Here is a 16,144-nt window from a genome sequence, read left to right as displayed (position 1 = left end):
TAATGCATTCATTCATCTTTTCTGACCTGGAACTGAAAGCATAACAAATAATCCTTTTAGAGTTTAGCAAGAGGCAAGGAACCACTGAATATCTTCGCTTCAGAACTGAAAGAATTAAATAAAAGCGTATTTAAAAGCGTTACAAAACTTTGTAAAAAAATATTTACAGAAGCAAAATTAAAACGGATACTATACAAACTCAAATTGAAAAAAATATACGTGCAAAACAGTACACACACAAAGACGGCTACGGCACCACTTTATCACCTTCTTTGGCGACAAAGAAAAGTACCCCACCAAAGAGAGAGAGAGAAAGATATCTGCGATTGTGCGAATATTGGACTGCGGAGGCTGAGAATATCCCATGGGCGGCGCATGGAAAAGGAATCACTTGATTGGCCAGCCAGCAGCTCGTGGTGCGGGGCAGCGAGGTCATTTCCTGTTTGCGATGCGGGTCTGATAGAAGAAGGTCAGTTGGTGGGATGCTGGAAGTGTTTTTACCAGTTAACTGAAGACGTTGGAGGGCTGCTGAAGAACGTACATATAGGGGTTTATAGTACCTCGACGTGTACGCGTACGCGTTCGTGGTGGAAAAGTAGATGCAGGTGAGATGTGTGCGTTGTTATAACCGCAGTGCTTTCGCGTGTAACGAATGTCCGTTTTTTTACAGTTCGGGACCAGAAGAGGTTGTGCATGGGTAACAGTAGCAGTAGTAACTCCCAAAGCTAAGTTACACCTTCAGGTATCTGAATTATTGTTGTTTTTAAATTTAGGTGTGTGTCCAGACCTGCTGCAAATGACTGTCCTCACCGTATAGCAAACGTGTTCTCCAAGTTTTCCCCGCATGCCCACCGTTTTTATATGCATCGCTGTCGCCTGTATGCGCTGGAAAAGTGTGTTGCAACCTGTACATCTGGGGAGCATGTGAGTCTGCCGTAGCTGGCGAAGAAAGCCTGCTGTGTCAGATGCTGCTTTATTGTTGCAGTGCCCGAGTTAAGTTTCCTTTTCCTTGACAGTAATGGCGACTTGGTCATTTTGAAGCTGTTATTAATCAACTTTCGGTTCTAGCTCTGAGGGGTCGATGTAGCGATCTGAAGTCGCAACTTAAGCCTTTTTGTTTTAAGCACGCTTGTTTCATGTCTTGCTTATATGATCTCATTTTGAATGGGGGGAAAAAATAGCACTGAATTGTAGACGGTGCTTTCAGTGTAGCTCTGCGGAATTAGGCTTTAATCTTGGTTTTAATTGGATTCTTCTTACTCTTACTGAGTTTTCTTCTGGGTTTAAGAGGCTGGATCCTTCTTTTATAGTCTATACAGCCCTTCCCGAGAGACGCCTTTGCAGACCGAACTGTTGTTAACCAGGCAATAGCGTCTATAGGTTAGTTTTACAGATGACGTCATCTCTGGGGGCACAGCAGATGACCAGGATATTGATGAAGGAGTTTGTTGAGTAGTATAAACCTGATCATCGCCATGTGAAGATTTTATACAGCGGGTGAAAGCCCCTGCCTTTATCACCTGTTTGAGAAACGGAGGTAGATTCATAACGCACCAAAACCCCCAAAAGATACATTTTCCTTTTTTGGAGTTGTTGTGGTAATAAAGTGTTGTTGACAAAAACATCCTAAATTATGACTAGAGTTTATCCCAATATTTGTTTTTGCTTGTTAATGCAAAATAGTCAGGTTAACGCATTAAGGTTGTATTTTATTTGTTGTGGTTGACAAGTGAGGGATCTTAACAGAGGAGAATGATGGTTTCGCTGTGCCCATGGACAGCTCTAAGGACACTTACTGTAATTGTTGTAATGAAACTTGGGAGCATGTTATTGCTGTTTACACTCTCTAACCTGTCCTTAGCCAGTGCACAATGGGGAGCTGAGCACAAACAGCCTGAACTTTCCAGCCCCTGGTAAACGGTGCGGCTGTCTTTGTGCCCTGTTAAACTGCAGGAGTAGGGGGGCGGTTGGGTGGGCTGTGCTTTGTTTCTGCTTTGTCTCGGCGGGGTGGGGGGGACCCCTGTCCTGTTTTCAGCAGAGTGACGTGTGCTGTCCCTGATCCGCCCCGCTGACTCAGCTAGCCCCCCAGTGTGAGGGGAGATGGCCCTGGGGTGCCTGCTTGCCAGGATGGGCTCTGGCTCCCCTGTGACCCTGTACTGGATGAAGCTTTTAGATGATGCATGGATGTTGACTCTAGTGTAACATTAGTGCCTTTCCTACAGGTCTTATTAAAACAAAATGAAGTTAATAATAATAATAATCATAATAATGATGATAATCATAATAATTGCTTACACGTATATAGCAGTTTTGTGGACACTCCACTCAAAGCACTTTACAGGTAATGGGCATCCCCTCCACCACCACCAGTGTGCAGCCCCACCTGGATGATGTGACAGCAGCCACAGTGCTCCAGTACACTCACCACACAGCAGCTACCAATGGGGAGGAGAGCAGAGTGATGAAGCCAGTTCATAGATGGGGATTACTAGGAGGCCATGATTGGGGAAATTTGGCCAGGACACCGTGGTTACACCCCTACTCTTTTTGAGAAATGCCGTGGAATTTTTAATGACCACATAGTTAGTCTGTGGGGGAAGACAATTCTGCTTTTATTATGCTGTATTCTGTAATGTATCAATTACAACTTGTCCTTTGATTGCTTTCATGGTTTTCAAAAGTGACTCTCTGCTAGAGCAGTGCAGTAAAGTATTTATACACCTGATCACTGATTAATGTCTTGTCTTTTTTCCGTTGAAAGATCCTGAATTGAAAAGCAGGCTGTGGAATCCGATTTACTTAGAGCACAAGTGGTTACTTTACTGTGAGCATGTTACTACTAGGAGAGAGAAAAAGTTCCCGTACCAAACTGTAGCACTAAATTGGAAACCTGAATGATTCTCCATTCCAGAGAAATTGAGGTATTATTTTAAAAAATGCTTCCCCCCCCTCTCGAACGCAGAATAACTGGTTCACCTAAATCTTAAAGTGACGGTGTGAATCGGGAAAAAGATTGCATCGGTTTTCTCAGAAAAACCTGTAATATAGCAATACGTGTGTTCTGGATGTTATGGATTATAACAAACTTCATTGCATCGATAGTTGTAAAGATAGACAGTACATGAAACTCAGGTCAAACATCAGTTCAGAAAAGACAGTCTTCGAGTAGCAATGAGCTGCTTTTCTGCTTGATGCAGTATTAAAGGAATTGAAATAATGTACGTCATATTAAATTTTATTTTATAAATCAAATTTTATCCTGGGAGACTAAAACCACAGTAGTCTCAAACCGATTACAGTCATCTCCTTTGGATCTGTCGTCTTGTTCATTTCAAGAAAGAAGGAAGCAGGTTTTATTTCTTTTTTAAGGCCACATAATTCTCTTTCATAGCTCTAAAATTCACAATTTCCTTATGTGTCTAATGACGTTCAGTTAGACTTTCCATCTACTCTACTTTATATAAATTAAATTATGCTTTAATTTTTTTTTCCGATCGGTTGTACATATTTGGTATTTTTTACGATTTCTTTTAAAACCATTAAGATAAAATTATTTGTGTAAACGTCCATGCAAGGCAATATAATAGACAAAGGATCTTTCCTGGAGCTAAAGTGTGTGATTTGTCATTGCCTATTCTCTCTATTCTATTTGACAGTAACTTTTTTATAAAATAAGGAACCTGCACAGCTGGTTTCGATATGTTTTAGCGTGGGAGTTATGTAACCCAGCAGAATGTGACCCTCAGTGTGAAAGTGGATTCTGGAGAAAAGCTCTGCTTGCCTGGAATAACTAGACAAGGAGGCCTTTTCCGTTTTGTGCAGATAGCCTGTTGGTTACCTGACTCTGATTGTGCAGAGCATTATTATGGTTTGAGTTTTGATACCTGAACTGTATAGGGTTATTATAGGAGATTTTTCGAATTTCCTATTAGTAATGTACAAGAGGAACATTTAGTCCTGTTTTTTAAATTCCAGCTGTATTTTGTTTCTTATGTGGTGACCTTGGTAAGGAAAGTGTGGATTAAGAGGTATGTATACAGTAGCTGATTGGCATGCAGCGTTCCCCTCCATTGACACACTCTGCCTGACTTGGTGCTTGTTCTTTCTCCAGCAGAGCCCTGTGAAGAGACGCACAACGCCTGCCACAACACAGAGCAATGCCTGCAGAGAAAGCAGAGGAGCCCGGGCAGATGGAGGACCTTCCCAATGGGTCGAGTGTGGCATATGATGACCACGAGGAAGAAGAGAATGTCAAGTAAGGGGAACCGGCCGACAGCGTTCACACGCTAGTGCAGAAATATCCCACCATCAACGAAAACTTCTCTTTAAATGTTTTTGCTGGATTGCTTGGGAGACATTTTCTAAATACCGTTTAGATGTTTAGCACTGGTTGGTTTCATATGTGATCTCTTCTTTCAAACTGGTATTTTTGGCCAGATTGGCAATTATTTTCCCCATGCATTTTAAATTAATTGGGAGTAAACTTCCAGGTCCTCAGATATGCTCCTCAGTAAACTCAATGTGCTGCAAACTCCACAATGCCTTAAAGGAGCGTTTGTGCCAATTGGAGGAGTGGCACATGTTTAGTAGATTATTGTACCTGAAGAGAAACTTACTCAGCTGAGAAGGGGAACTTGTTTAATACATGTGGCATTATAGAAGGTTTGTAAACTAGACAATGTTTTATGTGCAAAAAGACACATTTCTTCATTTTGCTAGAATGTCACTCTGCATTTCACTTAGGAAATGGATGCATGACCTAGAAAACATTTAACTAGTTAAGTGAACTTTATAATGGAAGGAGGCCAAGATTTTTAAAGATTAGGAATTTTTTAATTTAATGAGAAGTTAATACATTAATACAATAGACACTTTTTAGTTAGAGGATGGTCAGTGCTTAGCTCTCTTCAGGGGTGGCAGGCTTGAGGAATTTCGGACAGGCAGGGGCTCCTCACTGATGTCCACCTCAATCTGGGGTGCATATCTCTTGTGCCCCCCTGTGGTAACACTAATGAACTGCACACGTCCATCGGGGTGCACTATCTCCTGTAAGCGGGGGCAGTCCAAGGCCTCCCACAGCCTCTGCTTGATGCGCCGGCCCAGCTCCAGGCTATATTGCTTGGGCCGCCCCTTGGAGTTCACCCTCATGGGCTCCACCACGGAGTGGTACACCTGGCGGTACTCCTCCACACTCAGCCCATGGATGAGCAGCGGCTCATCGCTCCCACATGTGGAATGACTGGGGGAGCCGTGGCCAGGAGCCGAATCAGGAACGGGGGCGTTTCTCTTTGTCTCAAGAGTTTCTTTCGGCCCCTCTGTTATGTGCGGGTGTGTTGGCTTCGTCTGCAGCACTGCTTCCTTCAGTAGTCTGTTCTCCATCTGTGGACAGACAAAGGGGTTGAATTGAAAAGACATGCCACCCAAATCACAGAACAATGCATTGGCACAGTTAAAACCTTCAAGTAAATTCTCCAGAGTATTCAAGAATAAACCAAAGATTAGATGAGTAAGATCAAGCAGCTGTGACAAACCATTAATATTTAAATAAAAACCTTGAACAGTAGTAACTTCTAAGGTATGTGATCCACTACAGTTTGCCTTTCCTGCTGGACTGTACCTCTGCCTGGACGATGGAGCCACATGAGTTGTAGGCAGTTGTCCAATGAGTGCGGGAGATGGAGTCTCCAGCCTGATCCCGGGCTGCAGTGCGAAGGCAGTACCATGGGATTGCTGGCTGGCTCCTACACTCTCCATTTGTTCCAAAGGAGGTTCCACACTGGATGGGCACCCCTCTATGCTGGAACATATCTGGGTCTTGAGGAGGGTCCAGGATCTTGGAAGAGGACCTGGAGGGACTGGCTGCAGATGGAGGAGGAGAACCAGTAGACTTTATCATCTTCAGTCTCATTTTGATGGCAGTGGGATTCTTGGGGTCACTGGGACACATGATTGATTCCCAGAGGACTTTATTGCCACCATTGGCTTTCTTTGAGTTGAAGACCTGGCTTTGGTGAAGGCTCTCCACACAATAGTCGTGCAGGCGGGTGTTTGGTAAAATGGTCCTGCGCAGGCTGTAGTATCCTGCAGCACTGCGCTGTTCTGATTTCTGAAAGTTTTTAAAAAAAAACAAACATATTAGGCACAGAGCAAAAATTCTGTTCATGCCATGTAATACTTAAAGTATTTCATCTCTTATATACATATTTTATCTATGGATGATATTGAAATCTACGTAAGTACTTTAGGTGAAGGTAGATTGCACTGGAATGAAAATTATGAATAGTGTTTAACTTACTTAAAATAATCTTACAAATGATTAGAAATTAAAATTACCACAAATGAGCTACATTTATAGGAGTACAGTAAGATTTGCTTACAATCTCCATTAGATCCAAAGTTTTCCTTCCTTTTAGAAGTATGTTTCAGGAGAAAAATGTAAAAGCTGTTATCGATTGCTCTTTCGATTAGAAATGTTTTTTTGATGTTTGGAATAGTTGCTTACCAACAAATCAACATTCTATATCAATTATGATGTAGCACGTGACCTCATCTCAAAATTCTATGAGCTGTTTTAAATATAAACACCTGTTCAAGAGGTTTGGAATGGGTTATATGTTTATCCTGTTTTGTTAAAAACCATTTGAGATGGACCCATAGTCTTGTGTGGAGGGCCTTCAATAAAGCCAGGGTCTCAGTTCTGAGTGCCAAGTCCTCTGGGAAGGAATCATGAATTAGACTCCCCAAGAATCCGTAAAATGATTGTGGAAAAAGCTGCTTAGTTAATTGCTTAAATTTACCACAAATGAGCTACATTTATAGGAGTACAATAAGATTTGCTTACAATCTCCATTAGATCCAAAGTTTTCCTTCCTTTTAGAAGTATGTTTCAGGAGAAAAACGTAAAAGCTGTTATCGATTGCTCTTTCGATTAGAAATGTTTTTTTGATGTTTGGAATAGTTGCTTACCAACAAATCAACATTCTATATCAATTATGATGTAGCATGTGACCTCATCTCAAAATTCTATGAGCTGTTTTAAATATAAACACCTGTTCAAGAGGTTTGGAATGGGTTATATGTTTATCCTGTTTTGTTAAAAACCATTTGAGATGGACCCATAGTCTTGTGTGGAGGGCCTTCAATAAAGCCAGGGTCTCAGTTCTGAGTGCCAAGTCCTCTGGGAAGGAATCACGAATTAGACTCCCCAAGAATCCGCAAAATGATTGTGGAAAAAGTTGCTTAGTAACATTTTGCAATTCCTTGATAGTTTAGGGTTATTATGTATTAAATTCATAGATCAAGTCAAGCCCTTGGTATATTTCTACTTAAGTGACGTTGAATACGCTTGAAGAAGTCACGTGGAGTTCTTTCAGTCACGGTATTGTTTCGAGATCTGGGTGGCATGTCCTTCTCTGAACCCGAGTCCTTGTGTTGGTGGAGAATCACCAGCTAGAGAAAGCGAAACTGGAACGAGATCCCTGAAAAAACGAGGTTCTAGAAGTAATGTAAATAATCACAGACTGGATTTACGGGCAGTGCTCCTTCAGTGCAGTCCCCAGATGTGCAACCCCTGGATCGTCTTGGCAACTGCATTTTTATCACTTGGCGTATGATTCGTTTTCTGCAGACTGTGGGGATTGCTCGTGGGGCAGCAGTGAAGAAACGGGTCTCTCTTTGGCATCGCCACAGAGTGAGTGTACCTTGTTGTCCCTGTTTCTGCCCAGGCCTGGAGACTTGTCAGAGCTGCTGAAGGAGGGCACCAAGGAGTCCCACGACAAGGCGGAGAACACGCAGTTTGTCAAGGACTTCCTCAAGGGCCGCATCCGCAAGGAGCTCTTCAAGGTGAGCTGCTAAGCAGGCTGAGCGACAGGCTGGCACTTTTTCCTGGAATTGCTTTAAGGCCTTTTAAGTGAACGACCTTGTGCAGAGATTAGGGGTCTGAGCACAGATGAGGCAGAGAGAGCAGATTTGACTTCTGTCTTCGAGAGCTGAAGGAAGATTACAAGCAGCCACCAGCAGAGTGTTCAGGCAGTTGGGATTTCTAGGAAAGGAGATTTTACTCCCCCTTGTGAGATCTACGGGAAGGAGTGTGCTGCCTTCGCAACTCATGTTATCGGCACTGAAAATTGAGTCTCTGTTAAGTCGAATCATTCTTATAATTCTAATTAATAATTCTTTGTTAAAGGACAAAAACTCTGTAATGTACTCGTGCGATCCCTCCCAATCCATTCAGCACCATCAGTTCAGTGATCTGTACGTAGCAGATGATGATGGCAGCCTTTCAGGTGATGTTTTCATACTTGGTACACGTGTTTGTATTTTTTCTTTAATGTAACACCCTGGAATTAAACACAACTACTAGTTAAGTTGTTGTAGCACCACAGATTGCTGTGCAAGCCTTCTGACTGTGATCTCACTTGCAGTCTTTCCAGAAACGGGGGAAAAAGTATTTTCAAAAGTGACCTTTATCTTTATTTTTGCTAAAGGTGATTCTACCTGTTATGCATGTTAGGACATAAAAGAGAATAGTAAAAATAAGATGAACTAATTAAATTTAATAAGATCTTCCCAGACCTCTGCATTGCTCTGTTGGTTGCAGTCGTGCTCAGACTATTCAGAGTTGTGCTAGGCGGTGGCAATGTTGCACAGATGTGCTGAGACAGCTGTTACATTACATCACAACACTGTGGAAATGTGCTGAAAGAATGTGAAAGGGTTTTAGACAAAATGTAAATTAAAATGAAAACTCCATCCTCAATTGCGAGTCATCTAATTGATATATCCATTTTTAGAATTTTTTTTTCAGATACACATACAACTTTCCTGCTTAGTTTAGACATTCACAAAAGCACATCGGATCAAGATGGGATGAAGTAGATGTCTAACTAATTTCTGTGCACTTCGATCTTCCTGTTTTTTAAAATGGGACTGATGAAAGAAATGGGTTGTGAATGAGTTGTGAATTCTACGGGCATACAGTACTTGATCTTTGACAAAAGTATTGTGACAGTCTCAAGTCTTAACTAACAAATTCAGATTATTCTGCTTCAGTTTTAAGTGTCTGAAATCTTGGGGAATACTCCATAACAGATGAAGCAGTCACAGATGTGTCATCAAGGATAGCATAACTGAAGAGTTCATCTAGATGTTATAGCTTAGAAAATGACAGGGCTTGGAAACCAATACCCAGCATGGAGGTAGAGGTTCGAGCTCGAGCCTTCTTCCCTAAAGGGTTTGGGGCTCAGATTCCAGATGAGAACACGTGGCCGCTGTTTGCTTGAGCGAGGTGCACTACCCAGGCTGTCAATCCACCTCCTGCACGGAGTTCGTCGTCAATGAAATTGTTTTGGCCAGTCGCAGAGGGTTGAGGATCTTGGGAGAGGGAATGCCGGCAGTTTCTTTTGAGACTGGTGTGTAAGGACACCCTGTAATGTCTCGTGTCCCCCCCTTCCAGCTGGGAACAGTGGCCCTGTACTTCACCTACTCTGCTCTGGAGGCGGAGATGGAGAGGAACAAGGACCATCCCCAGTTCGCCCCCCTCTACTTCCCCCTGGAGCTGCATCGGCAGGAGGCTCTGGCCCAGGACCTGGAGTATTTCTACGGGGAGGACTGGCAGGAGGTGGTGGAGTGCTCGGAGGCCACGCGGCGGTACGTGGAGAGGATCCACGAGGTGGGGCGGCGCGCCCCCGAGCTGCTGGTGGCTCACGCCTACACCCGCTACATGGGCGACCTCTCGGGGGGCCAGGTGCTGAAGAAGGTAGCCCAGCGCGCCCTGCGGCTGCCCAGCACCGGGGAGGGGGTGAACTTCTACCACTTCGCCCACATTTCCAGCGCCAAGGAGTTCAAGCAGCTCTACCGCAGCCGCATGAACGAGCTGGAGCTGGACCAGGACACCAAGGAACGGATTGTGGAGGAGGCCAACCGGGCCTTCTGCTTTAACATGGAGGTGAGGCAGCCTGGGTGGGACGTAGAGGCCAGGTTTTCAGTCTGCATCCTTTAGCTGAGAGATGGCTTGTTTTAAAAGTCTCATCTCGAGGTGCTGATTGGTCACCCTGTGGTGTTAATGTGGAGAGCTGTCCCAGTCAGTTGTCCCAAAACGGGAAATAGCACTGAAACCTCTGAACAAGGTTGAACACGAGTGGGCCAAAAATAACACTACTCGGAATAAGAATAAAAAAAAGATGGCACGAATTTATACCTTGATTTTGAGACCTGAGGTTCAGGTGTAGTGTAAAAGGTGTAAACGTCCAATGCAGGTTAAAACAATGCTATTAATTCTGTATAAAGGATTTCCTGTTACCCGAATCCGTTCTCCTGGAAGGATCAGATCTTTGCGCTTGGAGATAAACTGTTTGTGAGGGACAGCTGCTTTGATTTATCCCGCCACGTGCACTGCTGTTTGTAGGTCACACAGGATTCCTGAGGCTGAAAGGCAAATAGGTTGTTTTTGATAAATCTGGATTTTTTTTAATTAAAAAGTCCATTTAGATCTCGTGTCTGCAGGTTGTTTTTAATTTCTGTCAGTGATAATCAGTTTCAAACAGCTGCTGTTTTGCTAGACCTCAGGAGTCATTAAATTACTTTTTTTTCCCTTCCTGGGAATGTTTTTTCTCCCTCTTGGTTATGTTGGCTCCATTTATTGTTAACTTTAACAGTGTTTTGTTTACAGGCTATTGGAACATTTATTATTAAATATCATAATTTACTTTCATTAAACTATGTCTGCATACATCTTTAATTAGTGAAGGACCAGTTGTGGTTAAACTTTGAATACCAATAAATGCATTCTGAAATTTATACCCTTAAACTTCCATGTTTGAAGATAACTGGTAGTATAGTTCTTTAGTATTTTTCATGTTAAGCAAGTAGTGGTGAAATTAAAGGGCACAAACCCTGGTCATCAGCAGGCTTAAACTTCCCTAAACTACAGTCCAGTCAGATCTTGAAGTAAAAGATGATTTTGCAGAAAACCTTTCCAAGATTAAAGGGTTTCTCCCTTATAGTCCCATCAGAGCAAAGCTCCACCAAATCCTGGAGTCAGGGGAGGATGATCATGACAGATTGGAGAATATCAGTATCCTACAGATACATTAGAAAGTTTGGGGATACTGTTGTTCCTGCGGTTTGTTGAAAATTATGGTGATTATGGTGTTCCTCAGGCACCTGGACAGTTGCCATAATCGATGTTTTGCCTGCAGATCTTCGACGAACTGGACAAAATTGGTCAGACGATAAAGGATGAGGTCCTGGACGGTGGTCTACCGGTGTATGAGGGGAAGGGAGACATCCGGAAATGCCCATACTACGCCGCCAAGATGGGTAAGAGCCGGTGAATGGGGCTTGGACAGAGTTATTTTCATCTGCCTTTGGAGAATGTAATCCTCTTGGAAAGAGAAACGGGATGCTGGGGAGCAGATCTGAAGTGGCCTGGCCTGGATCAAGGTCGTTTCATTGCTCAGACCAAGTCTGCCTTGAGCTGAACCGACCTCTCCTTGTTTCCTCTTAGCTGCAGGCGGGGGCTCGTCTTACGCCTGCCAGGTGGCGGCGGCCCTGCTGAGACACCCCATGGGGCAGGTCCTGATGGCCGCCTGCGTGGCTGTGCTGGCGGGGGTGGCTGCTTGGTACGCCATGTGACGGACGAGGGCCTGAGACCTGGGTCCTGGGGGAACACGGGGAGCGAGACAGTGGTGGGTTGGTGGCTGGCGACCATGAAGACCCGCCCCTCTGCCCTGTGACGGGACCGGCCCCAGTACACCGTTGTGTTGTTTAGTGCTGACAAGAAACCCTGTGCGGCTCAATTGGAAATATAGCAACATTGATGTATTATGCTCTCAACTCTCAAGCAGATTTTCATAGCAGAATGTTTTCATTGTTTTTTTTTGTTTGAACGTTGAGCTGCAGTAAGATGGCCCATTTTGCTGGATTGAATCCAACCTGTGCAGATTAGATCAGGAACTTCATATGAGTTTTACTGTATGTAAGAACTTCAGCTCATTTCGTGCTGTTCCAGTTCCCAGACTGTTTCAAACAGCTGCTTGAAGTATGCATTCAAGTCAAAGCATATGCCATATGTAGTTTGACTGAAACATTATGGTGATTTGCGAATGAACTGACACGGAATACAAAAATACACACCATGTCAGTTCCCATTTTTTAAAAAAAAAGGCATTTGGATGCAGTAGTTAAAAACCTGAGGAAGGTGCCACTCCAGCATGCTATCAGTTTACCAGGGAAATTGATGTCGTCTCATGATTTAAATGGTCAGGATCAAAGCCCTTGCTTGAAGCTTTCATCATCTAATTAAATAACAGCAAATGGCGTATTGTCCTCATTCTGCGATTTTGAAATAAGGGGAAACCTATTTTTAAAAATCGGGTCAGGCAATCTTTGCCATGAAGGATGTCGCCAAAAAGCTACGGAAAACAGATTTGTAGCAAGTCATTTTGTCCTGCTTTCTTGTTAAAGCCCGAGACGTTCTTTTTAGGTGCACAATTTGGATCTTTAGACTTTTTTCCTGCAATCTAATCTAAGATCCAGCGCAATTTCATCAGGCCTAGTGCAAGGCATTGTCACTGATGCTCTAGCTGCAGTGCAGTGAAGGAACACGGCTGTCATTCTGTGCTGGTACCACACACAGCAGTTAGGAGGAGGGGTTTCAAAAAGCATCAAGGAGGAGGAATTAGATGGCAATCTGCAAATAAGTGAAGAATGGGGATTTATCTTGGATAAGGCTGTGATTACTGGTCTGTACATTGCTTCTCTTTTGGAACATGAGATAATTTATATTTTACGCAATCCTTGATTTAACACTTAGTTCATAAAATGTGCAGAAGAGAAGAAGCCTAGGGTAGTATAAGTGCTCTTTTAATTGGAATGAGTTAGGAATAGCATAGGAGTGGACGTAGACAAAATTCAGGTGAATTTGTATCGGGTTGGTGTGTATTATTTTGAGAGCTCACTTTTTTCAGACTCGTCATCAATCTGTTATGGCTGTTTGTAAACGTGAACATTTATTTAGTAAATATGCAAAGCACTTTTGCCTTGATTTGATTAAAATCCTGTCATTTTGATTTTTTATTTGATCAAGGTTCTGCAGCCTTTGCCCTCGAGAAGCCCAATGTTGCAGTTTTAGAGATGAACATTTCTATTTTAATAACTAAAGCCTTGGACAAATATATTTAGAACTGAAGCAAGTGATCTTGAAGTAATTTAGTGAACAAAAACCTGAAGCCACGCCAGTAAGAGACCTGCTGTTTCTCCAGACAGATTGAACCCTTCAGCTGGAGTGCATTGCAAGCTGTGTATCTTGCTGCGAGCAAACAATAGGTCCTTCCAAAGCAGTTGCGCAAGAACAGAAAATTACAGAAGATTGTTTTCTAAATAATTTTCTTTAGGAAACCTCCTTTTATGTTTTTATCCATCCATTTTCTAACTGCTTTATTCTATTCAGGTTGGTGGGGGAGCTAGAGTCTGTCTCGGCAAGCAGTGGGCACAAGGCAAGCTACACCCTGGATGGGACACCAGTCCATCACAGGGCACACACATGGACACAAACACGACACAAACTCTCTACCTACCAGTATGTCTTTGGACTGCAGGAGGAAACAAGAGTACCTGGTGAAAACCCATGCAGACACAGGGAGAACATACAAACCCATGACCACTAAATACGATTGACAGCAGAAATTACCTTATGCAGTAAATTATTTGATCTCTTAGTATAGTTTCAATGCATTTTGACCTGTAAAGTCTTCATGTTCTGCAACAGTAATACGGTCATCCCTCCCAGTTCTGAACTGACTTTTCTAGCTAGGTGTAGAATGGAAACACGGACAGTTTTTTTTGTTATCTTATTCAGGCTCAGTGGTTACCTCACGATTACAGTTAGCAGTAAAGTATTCCTTAAGCATGTACAAACAAAAACTGCAGCCTTCGTCTGTAATGTGAAATGCGAAAAAAGTATTCATTTGTAGCAAGAGCCTTAAATTGAAGTTAAACGACACCATTTTGATGTTGCAAAGAGTTTAATTAGATGGTTAATCTGAATATCAGGGATAATGATCGAATTAATTTTTAAAAACTTTTAAGGACAAAAAAAGGGTGACTACATATTGCAAACCATAAACATTTTGGTCAAGGTGGCTGTTATCTTACAAGTTTTTTTTAATTAAATGCATTTTACAACACTTTACAAAACAAAAACGGTTCAGTTTAGTAATGTGGATTATTAAGGAATGGATTGGATCAAAAGAGTTACATGAAAAAGATTGAAGTTAATGAATTCCTCAATCGTAGATTTTTCCATTACTGTTTAAGAAAACTGGTTGGATGCTGTGAATTACAATGATCACGCTACAAGCTGCACATGGTATCTTGTTTTTAGGGAATATGTGCATAGGATATCTGTCACTAATACTGACTTGTTTTTCATTCTGAATAGGAATACCATTGCATTCCTAAAGTATTTGTAAATCCATTGTTTTGCAGTGGAAATGTGTGGAAATTGTGATTGGTGAAGTGCTGTCAGTCTTGTAGGAGACTGACACACTCTCTCCTATACGCACACAGTAACTGAAACGGTTCGTTACACCACAACTTGCACAAAGCTGCACTTCTGAAAATGTCTTTGCTGAAATGTTTTAATGTTGCTGCATTTTATTATTTTACAATGATAGCATGAGATCTAGTTAAAGATGTTGCTAGCCTCTGTCTGCATAGTTATAAATCTACTATAGCTTGTAGTACTGAAGTATATTTTCTGTTTAACCATTTACTTTGTTACTCTGATACTGTGTATAATAATCTGAAGACTAGCTTTTGTCCCTGCAAACAAAGCCTGTGAGGATGATCTTCAGTTGATTGACTTGGAAGTGAATGGTATGCAATATTAATGCTAATGAGTGTGCCTAGAAGCTCTGTTCCTGAAATTCTTCTTTGAGGTGTTTCTTGAGGTTTTTTTTAGGTTTTATCAACTTGTGTAGTTGTACTTTGTAAAGAGAACAAAGGTTAAAACACTTGAACTTTCAGCACTGTCAAATAATTGTGCACTCTCCCAAACTGTTTTTTGAAAAGCAGTAGCACGGTTCAGTATTCCCATTCATCTGCAGAGGGTGCACAGACCCTGTCATAGGGTAATTGGTGGAATATGCGATTATTTGTTTCCTTATTTAAACCATGACCAAAAGCACCTAGACCCAGAAGCCATTCCAAGGGGGAAATGAGGGGATTTGATTCTTTGCATGCTCTTAGTGGTTCTGTGATTTGCTCTTGTATGCCAAAGGATAGCCTTTATAATTTAATTATGTATGCCGTTCGCTTCAGTTAAACTGAAGTTGTAGCTTTACTCTGGTTCACCCAAAGGTGCAAGCGGTGTTTCCAGCTCTGCTTGTGTTTGAGGTCTGTGCTGTCATGGGCAATAATGCACCAATGAGGGCTTTCATGGGTCCCATTAATTTGATATAATGCAAAGCATTGGTGTTTTCAAAGAGGAGAGAGAAGGACAGTCGGGAGATGATTTCTGTTATAAACTTACTAATTCTTAACGGGCTCTTTTCTTCTTACAAGAATAATCTGTTATGCAATGATGTGTAACAAAACAGTTTGAACTGTTAATTTTCATTTGACACCTTGTATTTACCTAATTTTACCTTAAGGCTCAATGGTAAAACCATTAGATGGTGCTATTGTGACCATCTAATCTATTGCCACAGAAAAGTGTTTTTTGGTGAAAGAGCTGTGAAGTGACTTTTTTTGTGTATTCTACACGGTGAAAGTTTCATCACAGTTATGTTTAAACTAAAGAAATGCATTGATAGTACTTTAAAAATAAAGAATAAAATGCTAAATGTGTACAAAAAGACTAATGGAAAGTGTAAACCTAACAACTAAGGTGTATTTTGAAGAATTAAAAAAAAAATAATTACCTTTAGAAAAAAATGCTGGGAGTCTTTTTATTAATAACCTGGACATTCATGTATGTTCAATTAAATGTCAGTGCACCTGCTACAAAAATGATTTTAGGATTTGTAGTAAGAAGTAAAGCTTGTGTTGATGATCGGTAAACCGTACTGTGTATGTCCACAATTTCTCGAAAGGAGAGAACTAAGACAGCCATATCCATCAGGTCTGCACATTTCCTTACCTG

At 42.0% G+C, this 16,144-nt stretch overlaps 1 protein-coding gene across 2 annotated transcripts; it reads left to right on the top strand.

Moving 5' to 3' along the window:
* The first annotated feature begins 438 nt into the window (after positions 1-438).
* On the top strand, positions 439-15,936 carry hmox2b (heme oxygenase 2b). Of its 2 annotated transcripts, none has more exons than XM_088936572.1 (6): positions 439-605; positions 4,112-4,255; positions 7,725-7,842; positions 9,455-9,946; positions 11,199-11,319; positions 11,507-15,936. In XM_088936572.1, the coding sequence occupies exons 2-6, from the start codon at positions 4,158-4,160 to the stop codon at positions 11,632-11,634; spliced, it is 957 nt and encodes a 318-aa protein (XP_088792698.1). In that variant the 5' UTR covers positions 439-605; positions 4,112-4,157; the 3' UTR covers positions 11,635-15,936. The 2 variants fall into 2 exon arrangements, with proteins under 2 accessions (XP_088792698.1, XP_088792699.1); XM_088936573.1 differs by having other exon boundaries at positions 441-605; positions 4,115-4,255.
* Positions 15,937-16,144: the final 208 nt, after the last annotated feature.

Source organism: Atractosteus spatula, chromosome 18 (assembly GCF_055471065.1).
Source record: "Atractosteus spatula isolate fAtrSpa1 chromosome 18, fAtrSpa1.hap1, whole genome shotgun sequence".
Lineage (NCBI taxonomy): Eukaryota > Metazoa > Chordata > Actinopteri > Semionotiformes > Lepisosteidae > Atractosteus > Atractosteus spatula.
Note: the sequence above shows the minus strand (reverse complement) of the source record. Positions and strands in the feature narration are given on the sequence as shown.